This window comes from Podarcis liolepis (assembly GCF_965112155.1).
Source record: "Podarcis liolepis genome assembly, chromosome: 2".
Taxonomy (NCBI): domain Eukaryota; kingdom Metazoa; phylum Chordata; class Lepidosauria; order Squamata; family Lacertidae; genus Podarcis; species Podarcis liolepis.
Window position 1 is genome coordinate 32,538,697 of NC_139555.1, and position 20,977 is coordinate 32,559,673.

The 20,977-nt window shown below is 45.3% G+C and overlaps 1 protein-coding gene and 2 long non-coding RNA genes across 4 annotated transcripts in view; 1 reads left to right on the forward strand and 2 right to left on the reverse strand.

The window, feature by feature from the left end:
* The window catches only part of LOC310699461, a 25,815-nt gene continuing 4,838 nt past the window's right edge, over positions 1–20,977 (forward strand). The window contains exons 1-2 of the long non-coding RNA XR_014522096.1: positions 1–248; positions 13,178–13,269. This is a non-coding gene — a long non-coding RNA (uncharacterized lncRNA). The remainder of the gene's footprint in view (positions 249–13,177; positions 13,270–20,977) is intronic.
* On the reverse strand, positions 838–1,971 carry LOC310700370. The gene is made up of 2 exons (XR_014522586.1): positions 1,808–1,971; positions 838–1,118 (listed from the first exon to the last, which is right to left on the reverse strand). It is a non-coding gene; the product is annotated as an uncharacterized lncRNA (long non-coding RNA).
* WFIKKN2 (WAP, follistatin/kazal, immunoglobulin, kunitz and netrin domain containing 2) overlaps positions 15,759–20,977 on the reverse strand; it is a 13,875-nt gene continuing 8,656 nt past the window's right edge. Inside the window, exon 2 of one of the 2 annotated variants that reach the window (XM_083487174.1) lies at positions 15,759–20,536. In XM_083487174.1, the coding sequence (XP_083343300.1) occupies positions 19,016–20,536 (1,521 nt within the window). In that variant the 3' untranslated portion in view covers positions 15,759–19,015. The remainder of the gene's footprint in view (positions 20,537–20,977) is intronic. The other variant, XM_083487175.1, reaches the window with a different exon arrangement.

Sequence of the window (20,977 nt, forward strand, 5' to 3'; positions counted from 1 at the left end):
CAGAGTCTGGGTCCCCTTAAGGCATTGGCCCTGGTGCAATTAATTGCACATTATCCAGCTGATCACAGGCAGTAGGCAGGGGCCAATCACACCCTTTAAAAAGCACATAGAAGTGAAGAAGGAAGTGAAAAAAGGGCACTTCCTCTCTCAACTCCATGACCTTTTCCAGGCTGAGACCAGGACTCAACCTCCCAAGGGAATGTGGGGAAGGGGCCTGCATAAACGTTGAAAGAAGCAGACAGAAAAAGGTGAGGTTGTGGGGAGGGCAGCAGCAACCACCACCAACCCATTGCTATTGTGGGTGGGAATGTGTAGCTTGTAGGTTTGCTTTTTTTTTTTGTTTTGCCTCTTGAGTTTCTCCCTCTCTCTAGGGCTGATTTTGTCTCTCTGGTTGGGTTTGTCTGTGTTCCTTTTTATTTTGCTAGGCCTGTGTATATTGGAAGAAGAGGAGTTTGCCGTCTGTAAAAGTGGTGTTTGTGTGGCTGGCCGCATGTAATAATAATAATAATAATAAATTTTATTTATACCCCGCCCTCCCCGGCCAGAGCCGGGTTCAGGGCAGCTAACAACAGTAAAAATTACTGTAAAAACAGAATGGGGGGGGGGGGGAACCAATTTAAAATACAGGTTAAAATGCTATTTAAAATGCAGCCTCATTTTAAAAGTAGCCCATAGATCAAAAATGTCCTACTACCGCAGTCGTTTTGGTGAATGGGCAGCCCCCCAACCCATTAACAGTCATTTTTGTGAGGGTGCCCATGGCCCACTCCCAAGGTTGTAAACATGCCTATGGGCCTCAAATGACTTAATTAGGCTGGTTTTTTTTATAAAAAAAACTTTTCCTTTTTTGAGGAGGAGTGTACTTTATTCATTCATTTATTGCATTTATATCACACCTTTTTCTCCAAGGCGTTCAAGGTAGTGGACATGGCTCTCCCCACCCCCCATTTAATCCCCACAGCAACCCTGAGAGGCAGTGCCTGGTGCAAGGCCACTCGGTGAGCTTCATGGCCGAGTGGGGATTTGAACCCTGATCTCCCAGGCAGAGATGACGCGTCTCTCATTTGTGGGTGGTGCCATTTGGGCTACAGTAAGCAATGTCACTCCCAGCCTGGACACTGGAAATAGAAAGGATGGTTATAATCTCCACAGAAAAGTAATGGTTTACAATATGTAATGGCAACCTTAATATTTTTCCCTAAACTTCAGTCCCAATTCTTGCCCAGCATCTCCAGCTAAAATATGTAAGATAGATAGCAAAGCTGGGAATTATCCCTTCATCAGAGCTTGCTTTAGACAGTCCTGGGTTTGATTGGGCCAATGGCAGATCACTATTTATATGTTCTTAATATTAATCTTAGGGTAGCCAAATGTGAAAGAGAACATGGCTGCTGCCCCTTTAATAATGGGACAGAAGAGGGGATTTCAGCAGATACAGTTCCCACTACAAGCTACACCTGCTGAAATTCCTCTTCTCCACAACTATGAAAGGTGCAGGGCTCTTTTTCGGTACCCAGGCAGCCTAATCCTTCTCCACAGAAATGTAGCTGAAGTTGAGGACGCTAAGATAGGCACAGAGCAGTAGATGTTGCTTGAAAATTTCAAAAACACCATTTGGCACTTTAAAATAAATTATTTACTACTTGTCATAACCAATTATCTAACAGAGTCAAAATGAGCAATTTCCCCCCAATTCCATTTAGGAAAAAGGACGCTGCTAAGGTAATGTCAGTGCTTCCTGATACTGGCTTTTCCTATTGATTTTAGTGCCTTTGCAAATAATTGGGTACACTGTAGTGTTGCTTACCTGCAAGCCAGGTGTTAATTGTGTGCCAGATTCCAAATCCCATGCAGATAGTTGCAAAGGACCACTGGTGTGTGTGCCTGTGTGAGGGAGCAATAACAGAATCCACTGCACAAAACTAGAAATGGTATCTCTAAGCCCCATGATAATGTGAGGCGCTTCCTGTTTTCCTCTCAGTTTTGCACACAGCTACTGTTGCTGGGGAAGCTGACATCTAGGAGCGCCCTTAGCAATTAAGGCAGGAGCCAGTATGGACACGCTTTCCCTTGTGTGTCACTAAACTCATTATATTGGCAGTCAAACAGGAAATAAAAGCCGGGCAAGCTTCTCCCGTTCCTCAGCAATGGAGTCACTGCAAGGAGGAGTGCTAGGATTAGGAAGAGCAGCCCAGAAGCGTCTCTTTTCCTTTCACCTTCCCATGGACACAAAACTCAGAGGTGTAGCCGTGTTAAGTCCATTGCAGCAGCAATAACAACAGTGGAGTGATTGCCCCAGAAGCTTTCCTGGGCCATAGCTAAGTTTGTCCAATGAATGAAGCATTACCCAAATTTGGCAGATTACACAAACACCCTCACATGGGTGCGGAGGGGAAATGTTGTAAGCGGTGAGGGCGAAAAGGCCACAAAATGCAAGGAAGTAGAAGGCTTCTAAGATTGCTATACAGCACCAAAATGTATACAGTGGTACCTCTGGTTACGAACTTCATTGGTTCCGGAGGTCCGTTCTTAACCTGAAACAGCTCTTAACCTGAGGTACCACTTTAGCTAATGGGGCCTCCTGCTGCTGCCGGCGTGCGATTTCTGTTCTCATCCTGAGGTAAAGTTTTTAATCTGAGATACTACTTCCGGGCTAGCGGAGTCTGTAACCCGAAGTGTTTGTAACCCGAGGTGTTTGTAACCTGAGGTACCACTGTACAAATTAGTGCTCTTACTGCAGTACTAATTTAACATACAACAGAGGGTTGCTTTTCCATTAGAAGTGTTAAATTAACATAGGATAGTTGGCTTGGAACCATGATCTCCCCACCCTGCAATAAAACGACTCTTGTAGCTCAGTGGTAGAGAATCTGCTTCGTATGTACAGTGGTGCCTCGCAAGACGAAATTAATCCGTTCCACGAGTCTCTTCGTCTAGCGGTTTTTTCGTCTTGCGAAGCAACCGGCTTAGCGGATTAGCGCGTTTAGCGGTTTAGCGGCTATTAAAGGCTTAGCGGCTTAGCGGCTAAAAGGCTATTAGCGGCTTAGCGGCTTAGAAAAAGGGGGGGAAAGCGAAAAAAATCGCAAGACTCGCAAGACTTTTTCGTTTTGCGAAGCAAGCCCATAGGAAATTCATCTTGCGAAGCGCATTGAAAAACAGAAAACCCTTTCGTCTAGCGGGTTTTTCGTCTTGCGAGGCATTCGTCTTGCGGGGCACCACTGTAGAAGATTCCTGGTTCAATAACCAGCATCTCCAGGTAGTAATCAGAGAACCTCCTACACACAAAGCCCTTAAGAGAGTCTGTGTGGACAGTACTGCGCTGAATGGACCAGTATTCTGACTCTGTATAAGTCAGCTTCCTATGAGTCCTTTTCCAGGCCAAACGTCAGCGGATGCAGAATTCTTGCCATGAAGAAAGCTTCAGCTCTCGAATTTCCCCTTGCCATGCCGTTGCTAAAGGCACAGGAACTCTGCCAGTCCTAGCCCCATCCTATCCTTTAACTTGGCACTACCCATATCCAGTCCTCCAGCCCTTTTAGTCAGTACTGCTGCACCCATTAGCCCTTTGCTTGCATGGATAATTCAGGTGGCTGTGATGCGAAGTAAAATGCTGGTGGCAGCAAACACAAATGGCCCGCATGCTTCTCAGGTTCAGGTTTGCTAGTGAACCAGAAGAACCAGAAAAGCTGCCAGATCAAGGTCCAGAAGACAGCAGAGGTGGACTTTCCCCCCTGTGTTTTTAAACAGGTCTGTAGGACGTTCTTATCAGGTGGACCTTTAAAAAAGGCAATTAACCCTGGAGTGCTCAGTGTCCAAAACGCTGTGCACAGGAAACGGAGGGTCACTGCATTTTGTGAGGTTTTTAATCTCTGTTGAAGGGATTGCAGGCTGAGGAGCTTAAGATGCAGGTTTTATTTATTTAAAAGGGCATTCCCTTCCGGTCTTAATGCTGCAGGAAAATAAAGGATGACCTCTCCCTGCCCCTTAAACCTGAACGTTAGTGGCATCAAGATGTTTAATGAGTAGTTTTTGGTGACATAATATACGAGAATAGTGAGGAATAGAAATAGAAAAGATGGGGAAATAATAATAATAAAAAGAGAAGGGTTCTACTTTCTAAGAACTTCTTTGGGGCTCCTCCAGACTGGCTTCTACTGCAGGTGTACTTTGCAACGTGCTCCGTAACCTTGACACAAAAATAGGGCATTAGTGATGGATTTGTTCTGCTTTATTGGTTTGTTCTGGGATGCATCCCCAACGCTACCACATTGTTGCTGTCTGGAAGGGCTGTAATGCAACAAAGAAGCACAACCCACCCTGAACACCTGTGGTATGAGAAGTTACTGGATCTCAGCAGGAAATTGCAGGGTATGCACTATTTGGAAACGAAGCAAGTACAACTGCCTGAAAAGAATTGCAGGCACAAATCATACTGAAGGTGGGATCACTGGCGACCGCCCTGATAGCATCGTGAGCACAACTCATCATGAAGCGGTTTACACATTCCTGATTACTTTGCATTCAGTGCGCTCCTGCCAGTGCTGTGCACACATAGCATTAGCCATAATCCATATCTATCCTATATCTACCTTTTTGTTTCTGATGAAATACTGTGTTTTGATGCATTTAACCCCCCCCCAACCAGCTTTGGTTGAAATTGAGTAAAAATGACGGAGCTACATTTTAACCTAGTAGTGTGAACACATCTGATGAGCAGGAGAATTTGGGGAAGGAGCCCAGCAGGTGGGGAGATGGGGATTCACATCCCAGGGAGGGACCGAACAGGCTGTTAGGGAAGTGTTCTGCCCCCAAACTATTGAATGTCCTGGGCCTGAGTTTCATGGCACCTTAAAGACAACACACATTTATTATGCCATAAGCTTTGCTGAATTCAAGCCCACTCCAACAGACACATTCATCAGTTTCATTGCAGTGTCATATAACCTGGGACCATGAAACATGAGCAAAGATACTGAATAAATAATGCCAAATATTAATTTAGAGATGCTTCATTGCTATTTTGGTTGCACTTGCCACTCACACCTCCAGCAAATGCCAATATGTGTGTCCTCTTCTATACTCAAAATAAAAAAAATCCTTCCAGTAGCACCTTAAAGACCAACTAAGTTAGTTCTTGGTATGAGCTTTCGTGTGCATGCACACTTCTTCAGATACACTGAAACAGAAGTTGCCAGATCCTTCTATATAGTGAGAAGGTGGGGAGGGGTGTTACTCAGAAGGGTGGTGGGAATGGGAGATAGGCAGATAGCTGAGAGAGCCTGTGCATGCACACGAAGTGTGCATGCACACGAAAGCTCATACCAAGAACTAACTTAGTTGGTCTTTAAGGTGCTACTGGAAGGATTTTTTTTATTTTGACTATGGCAGACCAACACGGCTACCTATCTACTACTCTTCTATACTGTAGATCTGAAAACAATAACCAGTCACTTTATGACTTGTATCTGGTTTTTTTGTTTTCCAGTTCTACAACACCCCGATATTTATGATATGGTGGTACAGAAACAAAACACCATTTATTTTCTTACAAATGGTACAAGCCAACAAATACTCTTAAGGGACAAAAGTGTGATCCAACATATAAGAAACACAAATGGATGATTTTGAAAATCAGTGTAGCTGCATTACACAAAATCCAAATAGTCCCATGCAGAAGTAATAGATGCTCTACTATAGTTCATCCTAAACAGACGGTTCATAGTCTTCAACAATAGGTTGTAGTGCGAGCTGCTTTGAGGCATAAGAAGAATCAGAGATCAGAGGATTGCTTGCTCCAATGCTGGTGGGTATAAGGAATATTAAGCCAGTGTGTCTTACAAAACTCTGTTCTTGGTGATTAGATACGAAATGGAGGCAGGGCTCTTTTGTAGCTGGGTAGAACAGGGAATTTTGGCAGGTGCACTTTGGAAGCAGCATCTGTTGAGATTTCCCTCTTCCGTGCAGCTGTTAAAAGGTACAGAAATGCTCTCATCCTTTGCGCTTGACCATCCTACACGTATTTTGTCATAACGGGGCAGGGGGAGGAATTCCCCCTCGCTTCATAAACGCCAGCTAAAGAAGCTAATGAGCAAAATAGGCAGTTCTAAAATTTCCTCCAACAGTTACAAGCATCTCTATCTTGTGATGTCAAGTGCCACCTGGTGTTTGACTTAGTGAAAAGCAATGGGATGTGGGCCATTATTTCTCAAGCACCATCTTGTGTACCTTGCACAGAATACCAAGCACAAAATTTCCCTGTACAAGAATTTTTTTCTGTTTGGAGGGTAGTGGGGGGCTGGCCATCAGCAATGCTTACTCCTTGGCAGATGCCCCCTTTTGTACTGCAGCACTTTAAAAAATGGTTGGAACGGAATGCTGCAACTTTTTTGATGCTCTATATCTAAAGCATAACTTCTGATGTATTTGATTTATTTGGTTTTTTTTTTTAAAGTATGCCCTGCCTCTTGTCTTTAAAAAATAGAAGGGACAAGTCACATTTTTTCAACCCCATTTGCTTTCACAGCACGGGCAAATAATTGAGTTCATATTCACCAGGGGATGGAGAACTTGTGGTCACATTCCCTCCCGGGAAACCTCCTATGGACCATATATGAACGGTGGGAGCTAGGACCAAAGACAAAAATGGCCAGAACAATGGATGAAACTCATTTGTACAGTAAACTGTATTCCAGCCACACCAAAGTTAGAGGTTTACACACACACCCTCTTCATCCCTGCAAGCAAGAGGTGTTATCACGTTTCCTGCTTGACAGGGGGTTGGACTCGATGGCCCTTGTGGTCTCTTCCAATTCTATGTTTCAGAGAGCCAGCGTGGTATAGTGGTTAAGAGCGGTGGACTCGTAATCTGGTGAACAGGGTTCGCTTCCCTGCTCCTCCACATGCAGCTGCTGTGTGACCTTGGGCCAGTCACACTTCTTTGAAGTCTCTCAGCCCCACTCACCTCACAGAGTGTTTGTTGTGGGGGAGGAAGGGAAAGGAGAATGTTAGCCGCTTTGAGACTCCTTCGGGTAGTGATAAAGCGGGATATCAAATCCAAAATCTTCTATTAAAAAAAGAGAGAGACTTGTTTCAGCCAAACACAAGCACTCAAGGAGGGCACAGAGCAGGTCCAATGAATGCTGTGGCCTGGGAAGAGTAGAGAGGGTCTGTTGGAGAGGTCTCTGTAGGGCTGCATTTGGGCCCCAGGCCTGAGGTTCCGCACCCCTGATAAGCACACAATTGCCTTGAGAATTAGTTGGGCCACCGCAAATGGTCTCATGGCCTGACCACGATGGGTCACACTGAGGGATCATTTATACGGGCCACCACTATGTGTGACTGCTCCCCTCGTGATTCTTCAGACTGTGCAATAAAGTATTGTTTTCATTTGTGTAAATAAGCCCTCAGAATAATTCTGTGCCATCCAGCTCTTTTGAACGGGAACTATTAATTGCAAAGCACCTTTTAAGGTTGAATTGGCAACCATAAATTTAACTTAATGTTCCAGGGAGCTTTCAGTTTGCAAAATGAATGTACAAGTTTTTTTACTGGCCCTGCTCCTATACCTTTCATAACAGCCTAATGTACTAAAATTTAAGTTTTTCCTGACATGCATGGAAGTTAATAGTGGAAAAATACATTTTACTGTTCCTTAGAGGTTGGGTTTTGTTTTGGTTTTTTAAAAAAAATAATCCCCTTAAATCTGAAACTGACAGACATCTCCATACTTAAGAGGGAGGGTAGATGGGATTCCTTTTACAATGCAAGTCATTAGTTACCTGAAAACCTATTCTTCAGTGTGTGGATCTTATGCAGGTCTGAATTGGCCCAAATATACCCTCCCCTTACTCACACACTTTGGCTGCGTGCACCCCCTACTTTGAAAGCACATGATTTCCCCAAAGGATCCTGGGAATGTAGTTTACTCATCAGAGCTACAATTCCCAACACTTTTAACAAACTACGGTTTCAAGGAGTTTTTGTGGGAGTCATGTGCTTTCAATGTATGGCGTCTGTGCAGCCTTCCAGCCTTGCAATTTGATCTGGTGATCTTGCACAGAGTTCTGTGACAAAAGTGTGATCATATCCACCTTAAGCAGCCTATATATTCCAAGTGTGTTTTTGCCTCAGATGTCGTCTCCTTTTACTCAGCCCTAGCCATTTTGCTGCTTCTCCATAGGTGGGTGGTTGAGATCAGATCAAGAAGCAGCTGGTTAAAACAACACAGACGCTTAGCTTAGCTCAGCGCAGCCAATGCTATTTAAGTGATGAGCCGTGGGATAAAGTGAGGCTGTTGTGTGACGGTTCGCTTCTCTCTCCTGCAAAATGGTTCCGCTTGAACATTCTGCAGATAGCTACCACCAGCGCATACCATTTGCAGCAAACGGGGCACTTGGCACGGCATTTCGTAAAGATGCTCCTCCTTTTCCCTTTGGCAGCCAAGCATTTGTGGTTTAGCAGAACAGAAGGGAAAGTGCTTATCTCTAGTGGACCAGAAAGTGAATCTGAGGTCTGTGGGAGGATTGTGGTTTCATTCGCGTGTGGGTTCCAGCCCCAGATTTTCATTCCTTGGAGAGCTGTGAGCCCAAAAAAATTGTAGGGTATTTAAGCACTGCACTCAGTCTGAAAGTTATCGCTATATTATAATCAGGTGTCAGAACGAATTCTGGAGTGTAACAAACAGCATGTAAGGTTTGTAGGTTTTGCCACAGACCATCTCTTGGGAAGGTCTGTTCCACCATCAAATGACTTCTACTGTCAGTAAATTCTTCCCTATATTTACTTGGAATCTCCTTTAATCCACTAGTCTGTGCCCTAGCCTCTGGAGCAGAAGAAAACAAGCTTGTTCCATCCTCCATGTGGCAGCCGCTTAGATATTTGAAGATGGCTTTTATATCTCATCTCATTTTTGTCACATACTCACTTCTCTTAGCTCAAAGCTTTCCAAATGTGTGTCGTGACACATAAGCCTGTTCCTCATAAGGCTTGGTTTCCAGACCCTTGATCATCTTGCTTGTTCTCCTCTGCACACATTCCAGCTTGTCAACATCCTTTTTAAATTGTGGCACCCAGAACGGGACATGGTACTCCAGGTGTGGTCTGACCAAGGCAGAATAGAGCAGGACTATGACTATCCTTGATCTGGACACTAGACTTCTGTTGATGCAGCTTAGTACAGTGGTACCTTGGGTTACAGACACTTCAGGTTACAGACTCCACTAACCCAGAAATAGTACCTCAGGTTAAGAACTTTGCTTCAGGATGAGAAGAGAAATCGCGCTGCGGCGGCAGTGGGAGGCACCATTAGCTAAAATGGTACCTCAGGTTAAGAACAGTTTCAGGTTAAGAATGGACCTCCAGAACGAATTAAGTTCTTAACCCAAGGTACCACTGTACAGCATTAGCTTTTTTTGCTGCTGCATCACACTGTTGACTCATGTTAAGCTTGTGGTCTGCAAAGACTCATAGATCCTTTTCACATGTACTACTGGCAGTCCAGATGTCCCCCACCTTTTATTTGTGCAGCTGGTTCTTCCTGCCTAAGTGTACATTTGTCCCTATTGAAATTCATTTTGTTAGTTTTGGCCCAGTTCTCCAATCTGTTAAGGAGTGTCATAAGTGAACAGTGGGGAGAGTAGAGATTTTCTTTACTAGCACAAATGTAGCAAGGGAATAAGCCCTGAACATTTTCCCCTGACCCATGTTATATTCACACTATGGACAGTTATGATTCTCTTGTCAGAAGTGGATCTCCTGTTGAGAAGCACAATTTACTTAAGAAGCACACAGGCTAGCTTATCTTTAAGAAGGCTTTGCTGAGCTGGAGTGTAGTGCTTTGTCTCCAGCTGTAAATAGCTACAGAGCTGAGAAGCTAATGAGCAGGGCATTTTGATGGATCATAATCTAGTATTCCCATTTACTTGACTTAGCCCTGAACCTACCTCTGTTGTTTTTATGCCTCGCAGGATGGGCAGCTGAAAATGAGCCCAGGAGTCCACCTATAATAGATAGGTGTGTAGCAGAAGGAATTTACGCTGCATGGCAAGTTGCAGAGAAAAGAAGAGGAGGAGGAGTTTGGATTTGATATCCCGTTTTATCACTACCCGAAGGAGTCTCAAAGCGGCTAACATTCTCCTTTCCCTTCCTCCCCCACAACAAACACTCTGTGAGGTGAGTGGGGCTGAGAGACTTCAGAGATGTGTGACTGGCCCAAGGTCACCCAGCAGCTGCATGTGGAGGAGCGGGGAAGCGAACCTGGTTCACCAGATTACAAGTCTACTGCTCTTAACCACTACACCACACTGGCTCTCCAAAGGGAATTTCATCCAAACGATCCTTTTTTTGTCATGCAAATGACACTTGCTGAACTTCTATTGGCTACATGACTAGAACTGAAGGTGCAAGGAGCCCTGTCCTGTTTTGCATCTACCCTTCTTAGTTCCAGCTGCTGTTTCCTTACTTGTGCCTACACAACACACCAGCACAGTAATTACATAGTGACCTGAACTGAGACACAGTGAACCACTGTGAGTATTGGTGTGTGTGTGTGTGTGTGTGTGTGTGTATGCATGCATGCATGCATGTAGAGGGTTGGAAATAACTCTGCGCACTCCAGTAGTCAGAGCTTCAGTGCCTTAAACAGCTGTATGACAAGCAGAGCTTGCTCTTAAATGTTGTTTTGTGTTGTCCTTTGATTCTGCTCTGTTGTAGTTGTTCTTAATTGTATGTTGCTCCGTTGGTTTTATTTGCAAACTGCTCTCTCGAAGTTTAATGGCTCATAAGTAATTTAAATGCATAAGATTCAGCTGGTAAAAGGCAATGCTTTCTCCAGCTTGTAAATTCAGTGGTAAGGGGTGTGTGTGTGTGTGTGTGTGTGGAGACTTTAGCTGCTGAATGTCTTCCTATCATACAACTCTTTTCTTGCAGTGGAGGGGTGGGGAAATAGAGGTAGAAACCTTATGAATACCTGTGACCTAGCAGAGAGGGCAGGATGGCTCACCCTGCATTTTATTTGCTCGGTGGTTGGGGTGTAAACAAGCTGACAGAGGATAACCACCCCCCTCCCCGCAACTAAACAATTGAGGAAACCATCCTGGGCCCTGGCACCCTTTGGAAACCAGCCTTACAGTGCATTGCATGGGCGGATATTTTTAATATTTCATGATCCTGGCAGTTCTAGAATTAGAAAATATCCTGGGTGCGCGCTCTCTCTCTCTCTCTCTCTCTCTCTCTCTCTCTCTCTCTGTGTGTGTGTGTGTTTCCAGGCCTTACAGTGCCTGACAGGAAACAGATAGGCATTTAGAAGAGCATGAATAGTAAGTTCAGGAGCTGGAACTGCTTCTCCCAGAGGGACTGCATTGCTGTCTCTTTCATTGCAGGGTTAACCATTTCCTGCCCCTGGAGCTCCCCGGCTCTTGAAAATAAGGTGAATAGCAGGCAGTGACTACTTCCCAGTTGGGAAATGAAGGCTGCAATTCTCAACACAGGCTGCCGCACACAACACGCAAATTACATGGGGGTAGTTGCGTTCAGATATATGAATATAAGGCATACCAACATGTGTTTATTTGGAGAAATGTGCATTGAATTTGTGTGATGTCTTCTTGGAAACAAGCAAATGCAATGAGAAGCTGAGAGTAACCCAAATGGACAGATCCATTTGGAGTAGGGGTTGTGGTTTGTGTCCCCTTTGCCAGTCTTGAGAGTGCCCAGCAAAGCCTGGCCTTGCTACCTTCTGCAGCTGGCTCTGGATAAAAGTCCAGTCTCTTGACAGGACACTTTGCACCTTGCATATTTTTTTTCTCTGCAAAGAAATCAATCCTGCACCTATGTAGGAGAAATGTCCCAGGTGCGGTTTTCCTCATCGCAGCACTGCAGTGACCTTAGAAACACCCTCCTGTTTCAGCAAAGGTCTTAAAAAACCTGCTCAGAATTTGAAGCTGGCAATTTGAAGCTCCTTAACTCTGTTTTGGACATGGGTGGCGCTGTGGGTTAAACCAATCAGAAGGTCGGTGGTTCAAATCCCCACAACGGGGTGAGCTCCTGTTGCTCGGTCCCTGTTCCTGCCAACCTAGCAGTTCGAAAGCATGTCAAAGTACAAGTAGATAAATAGGTACCGCTCCAGCGGGAAGGTAAACAGCGTTGCCGTGCACTGCTCTGCTTCGCCAGAAGCGGCTTAGTCATGCTGGCCACATGACCCAGAAGCTGTATGCCGGCTCCCTTGGCCAATAAAGCGAGATGAGCGCCGCAACCCCAGAGTCTGCCACGACTGGACCTAATGGTCAGGGGTCCCCTTTACCCCTTTTTAACTCTGTTTCAGGAGAAAACAAAAGCAGGTAGGTCCACCCGACATGCTGGTCTGGGTCGCTTCCATATATGTTAGTTGGTAGTTTCCTGTGTCTGGGGCAGGAGGGGCAGGACAGGAACAGCATGAGAAAAGAAGCAGCTAGGAGGATGACCGCTTCTCTTTTATAACATGTAACTCAGTTTCCAAGCCTGGTACATACGTGGAGCAAGTTGCTCTGTCTGAGGGTCAAACTAGACCAGGGGTATAAGGAATCTGTGGCCCTCCTGGTGTTGCTGGACTCCAGTTCCCATCATCCCTGCCAAGGACCACACTGGCTGGGACTGATGGGAGTTGGAGTCCTACAACATCTGGAGAGCCACCAGTGCCCCCACACCTTACCTAGACCATTGCTCACATGCCTTTTCCTCTGCTACATGGCCTTTGGCCTTTTTGTTCACACTTTAAAATTATATCCATGGTACCTGCCACGTTCTCAGCCACAGTGCTTCTGTTTGTTTGTCTCTAAATACCTGTACGCAGGTAGCAATACCTGCACGCTGTCCCACAAGCTCTTCTTGGGCTATATGGCTTTGTATACGACCCTTCCCTTTTTGCAATGGACTTTACCTCTGTGTGCAGTATTTCTCAGCTTACGCTTTGGGATTTCGCACACCAAAACACACTACACGCCCTCTTATCCCCTGAGTGAATCCATATTTTGTTTACCTAAATCCACGTTTAGTTTTTAAGGCTGCAGTTCTAAGCCTACTTAGGACCAGCTCGGCTTGATAACTAGAGTGCTGTGATGATGAAGATCTCCCATAGTTTAGAGGTGGCTTTGTCGTCCGTTTTCTTCGATGGCTGCCAGTCGTGATGACTCTATTCCTCCAGGATCCGAGGCAGCATGCCTCCTCTGTACGCCAGTTGTGGGTTCCCACAGCAGAATCTGGAACACCACTGTGAGGAACAGGATGCTCAGCCAGGTAGTTTCTCTTGCCTATTATTATTATTATTATTATTATTATTATTATTATTATTAATTAGCAGCCTCGTGCTTTGCCGATCAGAGAGGCCAAGCTCTGTGAAAGGGTTTTCATCTTCTCTTTCTTTAGAATCATACAGTCAGACCTCAGGGATCCAGCTCTCTGCCAATGCAGGAATCTTACTACTACAGCATCCTTGGTAGAGGATCATCAGTCTTATGCTTAAAAACCTCTATTCATTAAAATAAACAAAACCCAAAAACCAACTACTGCTAGCTTTGCAGGGAAATTAATAGCTGCTCTTGCATTCCTGCCTTCTCTTCAACGTCATGTTTAACTTTCTTGCTGTTAATTAGCTGCTATTTATTTATTCTGTTAAGTGACTTAGCTACCACATTCCAGGACCCAATTCATTCCTAGTGCGGTGTAACAAAATTCTATAAAACCCTAATAATATATAGAACCATAAAATTTAAACCACTTTATGCCACTTTCAAACCGAGCTGCAGCTGTTAATTGCAATAATTGATCAGTTTTAAAAAGCAGATTGAAATGTCAATGTTACTTTTAAAAATAGAGATGGGCCACCTGTATTTTCTTGGGACCTGAATGCCACAGGCATGGGGACTAGAGTGGGAAAGACCTTGTCCCTAGTACCTGTCAACCTCCTATTGATGGGCCCAGAGAGCAGCTTCTTAGTAGTAGACCCTCAAGTAACTGACAAGTTCTCTGAGGGTTCCTCCAGAAGAGAATTCATCCTGATTTGTCTGCACTGTACTTAGGCAGAGTTTCGACTGTATCTAGTTTTTACTGAGCATTTGTTCAGAGGGACGTAATCAGACAATGAGCATTCATCCTGATTTGGTTACATACCGTTTACAGGTTTTCCTGTCAATTGTCCGTTCATTTCACACTTTTCAATACATTTCCCCATCACTTTCCTAACTGCAAAAAGTCTTATGTTATTGTGGGTTTTTTAAAGGTAGATTTCAAGTGCCAGGGCAACAGAGTGCCTTAACCCACCTTCGTTGCCCGAACCTAATTTCCTTGGAATGCACTTGAATCCCTCCTGCAAAATACTCATTCTGGAGGCACCCTAAACTCAAATATGTTTTCCCCAAGCCAAATGTAACGGCATTGCTTGTTGGCATGACAAATTATAAATGACAGTGGGAAGAATGTAGGAGAAAGGGAACGCCTCCCCAGTGCTCCTTGCATACCTGCACCCTCGGGCCCTTGGAGGAGGTGCTGTGGGGGTGGGAGGGTGGGAAAGGTGCCCCTTCAAAAACAGGTGCAACACGTCTTCATCAGGATTTCAAACTGCCCGGGGGGCTGGACTTTGGGGGGCCCGTGTGAAAGACTTGCTTCTTTTCTTAGGCCCTTCCCCCTGCCAAATCCTCCCCCTCCCCCTCTGCCCCCTTCCTCTGAATTAGCAAGTTTGTTCTGAAGCCTTCCTTAGCCACCGAAGGGTAAAACAAAGAGGCCTTATTCGCTGCCAGCGCTGACAACCGAGCAAGTCAGACAGCTGTGTTGGGCCTTTGCAGTTTGAAGTGGCCCATTATGGCCCGTCCTCGGCCACTGCGTGCCAGAGCTGAATGGAGCTGTGAAGAGAACTGAAGTCCTTTCTCTCCAGCTCCCATGTTATTTCCTCCTTCCGGCAACAGAGGGAATCTTTTTAGAGCAAAATGCCCATAGCAGACGGGTTCCATTTAGAAATATCTCAGCTAGGAGGCTTGGCCTGCCTATTGCCAGGCTTTGAGGGATGGCGGGGGGGGGGGGATGCTCCAAGAACTGGTGGCGGGGGGGGGAGCAGGGTGGATCATGCTCATGTACAAGGCCAGGTCATTAACAGCAGTGCAAGTTTTGTCTCTAATGCACTGGAGGAGCCCCCCCCCCATCTCCCACTGTTTGACCCGTCCTGCAAGCCGTGATGTAAGCCTGAATTGGCTGAGGAGGATTCCTCCAGCAGCGTCGGTACTGCAATACAAGTACAGAACAATATGGGGCATCTTTGCTAGTCCCATGTTCTCCATCCTCCTCACCAGGAGTTTGTACAATCTGTGATTCTGTATACAGTGGTACCTCAGGTTAAGTACTTAATTCGTTCCGGAGGTCCGTTCTTAACCTGAAGCACCACTTTAGCTAATGGGGCCTCCTGCTGCCACCGCACCGCCGGAGCACGATTTCTGTTCTCATCCTGAAGCAAAGTTCTTAACCCGAGGTACTATTTCTGGGTTAGCGGAGTCTGTAACCTGAAGTGTATGTAACCTGAAGCGTATGTAACCTGAGGTACCACTGTAGCATAATTGCGGATCACAGGACATGCCTGCTGAGTCATGAACCCCAACTTCGCATTTTTCAAGCTTGAGGCCTTAACCCTGATGGGACACTGCCATTTAAAAAAAACAACAACTGAAAACATGTTTCCTTGTTATGAAATTACCGGTAACCTTTTACGAAAACAACTCACCTCTTAAATCTCAGTCTTCGTGATCATTGCTGCTAGCCAAATAGGTGGTTTTTTTTATAACCTGAGGGGGTTAAAACATTTCCACTACATATTTAGTCAGTTATACTTTCCGCAGACATTCCCGTGGTTCATGCATAAGCTGAATCAGCCTTACGCACAAAACACAATATACCTTCCTACACACTTTCTGTTCCCCATCTGGAATGCAAACAATGCCAGCGGCCTCCTGCTGTATCCTCCATAAGCTAGCAGAGGCTGTTGCAGAAAAATGCTTCTAGCCAAACAGTCCCCATCTTCCTCTTTAACTATAAAATGCCTCAATACAGATCACAGATTGATTAGCCTTTTGTACAATAGCAGAGGCAGCCTTTTGGGTTCTTCTAGACTGGCTTTCTTTGAAAGCTGAACAGGGAAGGAAGATGGCATGAATATCACATGCACTCAATATCAACTAGGCAGGTAGCGTCCCTTAAAGGTAAAGGGACCCCTGACCATTAGGTCCAGTCGTGGCCGACTCTGGGGTTATGGCGCTCATCTCGCTTTATTGGCCAAGGGAGCTGGCGTACAGCTTCCGGGTCATGCGGCCAGCATGACTGAGCCGCTTCTGGCGAACCACAGCAGCGCACGGAAATGCCGTTTACCTTCCCGCTGGAACGGTACCTATTTATCTCCTTGCACTTCGGCATGCTTTCGAACTGCTAGGTTGGCAGAAGCAGGGACTGAACAACGGGAGCTGACCCCGTCGTGGAGATTTGAACCACCAACCTTCTGATTGGCAAGCCCTAGGCTCTGTGGTTTAACCCACAGCGCCACCCACTTCCCTTAGCACATACCTATTCCTTGATAAAAGTTATGTGGGCCTATACTACCGTAGAATTAATTCCCAATGAGCACTTACTTTGTCTTAAACTTGTTTAGGGTTGCAGGCTTTAACTTGTTTAACCGTCATTCCTTCTTCCCAAGGAATCCTGGGTATTGTAGTTCTGTGTAAGACAGAGGTGGGGAAACCGTGGCTCACCAACTCTCATCAGACCCAGCCAACACAATCAGTGGTCACAGCAACATCTGGAGGGCCCCAGGTTCCTCACCCCTGGTGTAAGAGAAGGATCTGTAACGAAATTCTCAGGAACTCGCTGAACTACAATTCGCCAAGATTATCTTGGTGGATGAAGCCTTGGCAGTTAAAGCTGGTTAACCCCAATGCAAACTAACCACGCTAAAAGTAAATTTAGACATTTAGCTTGATTAACACTCATTAAGTGATGAGAGTTTACCAATCTTGATTGGCTTCCCAGTTGCTATAGCTCAGTTGTAGGGGATGGGGGGGGGAAGAAATTAGATTTAGTTCATATTTTATACATAATCTACACTTTCCAAAACAAGGTGTGAACAGAAACATATCCATCCTTTGAAATTCATAAGACTTTGAATTTTGCAGCATAGCTCTCCAGACTGGAAAGATTCCTTATCCAATTTGAAGCTCATGCAGATCTGGAAGGGGTAGCTAATACCTCAAAATAGTAGTAATAATAATAATAATAATAATAATAATAACCTTGACAAAACAGAAAACGGGGGTCAAAGTAACACAATTAAATTCGGCAGATACACATGCAGTGTTTTACATCCCCAACCCCAAATCAAATGCACAGGTATAGAATAGAGAATACCCGTACTGGGAGTAGTGCATGTAAAAACAAGACCACAGAATTGCTGTTCATCACGAGATGAACATGAGTCTGCAGTATTGTGCGGCTGCAAAAAAGACTAATGTAACTTTAGGCTGCATCGATAAAGCCGTGGTTTCCAAGCCATCAGGAGACCTAATAGTTTATTCAGATCTTGTCTAAAGTACTGTGGCCAGTTTGGTATATGATGATTTAAGAAGGATATAGAAAAACTGGAATGGTCAGAGGAGGGCAGCAAATACAAGTCAGGAGGAGTATGGAAAATGTCCTGTGAGGAAAGGTATGCTAGGACTGATGGGGGATGAAAGCACTCTTCAATACCTGGAAGTCTATCCCGTAGAAGAGAGCAAAGACTAGTTCTTTGCTGCCCCAGAAGGCAGAACTAGATGGAATGGGCTTCAGTTCAAGAGAGTATTTTTTGGCTGAACATAAGGAGAAACCTTTCAGCAGCGAGTGTAGCTTGACAATTGAACCAATTACTGGAGATGGGCATTCTCCCTCATTGGAGGTCTTTGGGCAGCCATCTGTTGGGGGATGCCAAAGCTTTGGATTCTATGCATGCAAGTATGGGTTAGGACTTGGTAGCCTACAAGACCCCTTTCCATCTCTATAATTCTTTTGGAAATAAAATTGGGTTTTCTGCAGTCTGATGGACGTCATACAGTTGCACTGTGATAAGTGAATTAATGTGACAATTAACATGGTAAATACCCCAGAAACCATTAGCCAGAGCCGTAGCTACAGGGGAGCTAGCCAGGGTTTTTTTTTGCCTTGCAAAGCCTCCAGAGGGGTGCCATTGAGGCTCCCAGCCTGTGTGTGTGTGTCTCCCACCTATATCAGAGGACCTTCCCTGTTAAACGTGGAGCATTCATTATTTATTTTTTAATTTTTGCGTAGGAAGGTGCAATGAGTCAGGTCCTGTGTTCGGTTTTGCCCCTAGGCTCCTTGTGCTCATTGTCTGGCAGAAGGCACTGAAATTACTTCAGTGTGAGTTTGGCTTGATCAGACACAATCTGCAGAAATCTGAAATTCCTATTAAATTTGCGGCTCTTTCCCTCTGGCTTGCATTTCAGATAGCAACACATTCTGCGATGGATTGGTTTAACTGGTATAATTATCATAACTATAGACAATAATGTACACTTCTTTCTCTCTCTTACAGCCTACTTAAATGTTTGTGATACATTTCAGCTGGTTTTCACACAGGTCTCCGTACTCCAAATGAGAACAATGATCGTTAGGTTGATTTAGGTCTGAACCAAACAGAATGCTACAGATTTGGTCTTTCGCGGTTAAAGCTGCGTTGGTATTGTGCGACGATTGCTGGGGTCGTTTCCAGGCAGATACGTTTTCAAATCTGCTAATAGCGGTTTGCTGCTATTTTAAGTGCTTGCCTCCCCCCCCCCAAAAGGCTACTGCCTCATTAGTACACATGATTAATGAATTAATATACAGCTTCTGTGTAATACATAACATCAATCAGCAGAGATATTTTCTTTTAAAAAAAAAGTTTCCAGGCTAGCCTACCTTTTTTGTTAGCACTATATAATACAGGAATCTGGAAAGCTGACAAGATACAAGCAGGGTATTAGTGCAGTCCTGAGAACTCTTTTAATAGCTCACAGGTTTTCTTGTGGATGACCTCACGAAGCTTCCGAACGCGCCGGATGCTGGAGGCCCCCACAAAGCTGTCTGGCTGCAAAACAGCCATTCCGTTGTGGACGTCGCCCATGATGATGAGCTGACCACCCGCTGCAGTTATGTTGGGGCACGGGCAGCTCCAGTTCATGTTTAAAAGGGTGATTTCCAGAGGCTCCCTCCCCAAGAATTTCAGCCCCATTTTCTCGTCCTTTAAAATCTCCTCCACGGTCACCAGCGCGTGTCCCGAGTCCTGGTCCTCCGTCAGTTCGGTGACGCGGCCAAGAATAACAAAATCGCTTTTGCAGAAGCTCGTCACCAGCTTTTGGCGGGGTTTGCAAGCCTTGCAGGCTTTGCAGTGCATGTTCCTAGGGAAAGGGCACATCTCTTCGCAGGCCTCTCTGCTCTCAAAGTTATTCTCATTGCCTCCGCAGCCTCCGTATATGAAAGACTGGCATTGTTTCGTCAAGCTGTTGTACGCCCACCGGGGCTCGTAGGCTTTGCAGAGGCCTTGGAGGGCTGGCAAGTTGCAGATGTTGATCGGCCCATTCATGCAAGTCAGCATGCAGTTTTCATAGGTCTCAAAGTGGTTCAGGTTGCTGTTGCAGTTTCCGTAGATGAAAGTGAAGCAGTTGTTTTTCTTGGCGTCGTAGTACCATCGGGTTTGCTCCTCCCCACAGTCTTCACTGTCCGGCTGCTTCAGACACTCGTCCGTTGGAAAGTGGGTTTTGTTCTGGGCTTCTTCCATTGACGTAGCTTCTCCTTTGAGGACCGACAGTGGGAAATCTGCCTTGAGAATCCCGCCAAGGTTTTTGGCAGTGCAAGTGTACATGCCTGCATCTTGTAGCTGGGTGTTGTAGATGACCAGCTGGGCAATGTTTGTGACCACGATGTTCCCTCGGACGTGGTTGGGCCTCATGATGATTTTCTCGTTACTCTCGGTCTGCTTCTCCCAAGTGATTTCTGGCTTGGGTCGTCCAGTGACATCGCAAAGAAAGCTAACTGTCTCACCTACGTAGACAGACTGATGGGCTGGGTTGTTGACTAGTACAGGTGGAAGGATGTCAGTGATGGTTGTCTCTAAGTAGGCAGTAGTGGGGCGAGCTGTGGTCTCCGGTGGGATAGGGCTGGTGTTTGGCCATGTAAGGTGGTAGCGACAAGTCACCACGTTGAGTGTAATGCTTTTGGTACATGCTTCTGCATCCATGTAGCATTTGTTGTAATAGGTGAGGCCATCAGATGCGCAAGTAAAACTCGGCTCTTTTTCACACCTGTCTTTGCATTTGCAAACAGGCTGCCCATCCCAGATGTCGCACTCTGAACCTTGCTGAATGCACATGAAACGGTCACACGTTGCCTCTTTGGGCATCCCAACAGGTCCTTTCTTCCCTCTCACATCCATGTACCGAGCTGCAACGCAGCTCCTTGTTCCGCAGACATTAGGGCAGCACTTCTCAAAGGTCTCGCATTCCTAAGACAAAGAAAAAATAAGACCATGGTGACAAAATCTTTGTAAATTAATTGGAATCCCCAAGTAGATTATACTGCTTCTTAAGAGAGATGTCAAATTTGTAGAGTATTAGGAATACCTAATATTAGGCATTTTGAAAGGATATTTTGATATTTCAAAATACCACGTTCCCCAGAATCTCAGCCCACAGCCAGCAGGGCCCCCAGACTCTTAACTATTTATAAAGTAAGTTTCTAACCCTCCTAGTAGAACTTACTTTAGAGTAAACATAGATAGGCTTGTGCTGTTTTTTTAAAAAAAATCTCTTGGGAAATCCCAGTGGTTGTACTTCTATGTTCTGGGACTACTTATAGCTGTCACCAGGGATTGAGGAATCATTTTTCACTAGGCCATCTGGAGTGGGGATTCTGTTGTGCTGTCTCTTCTTGCACTCCCACTTCC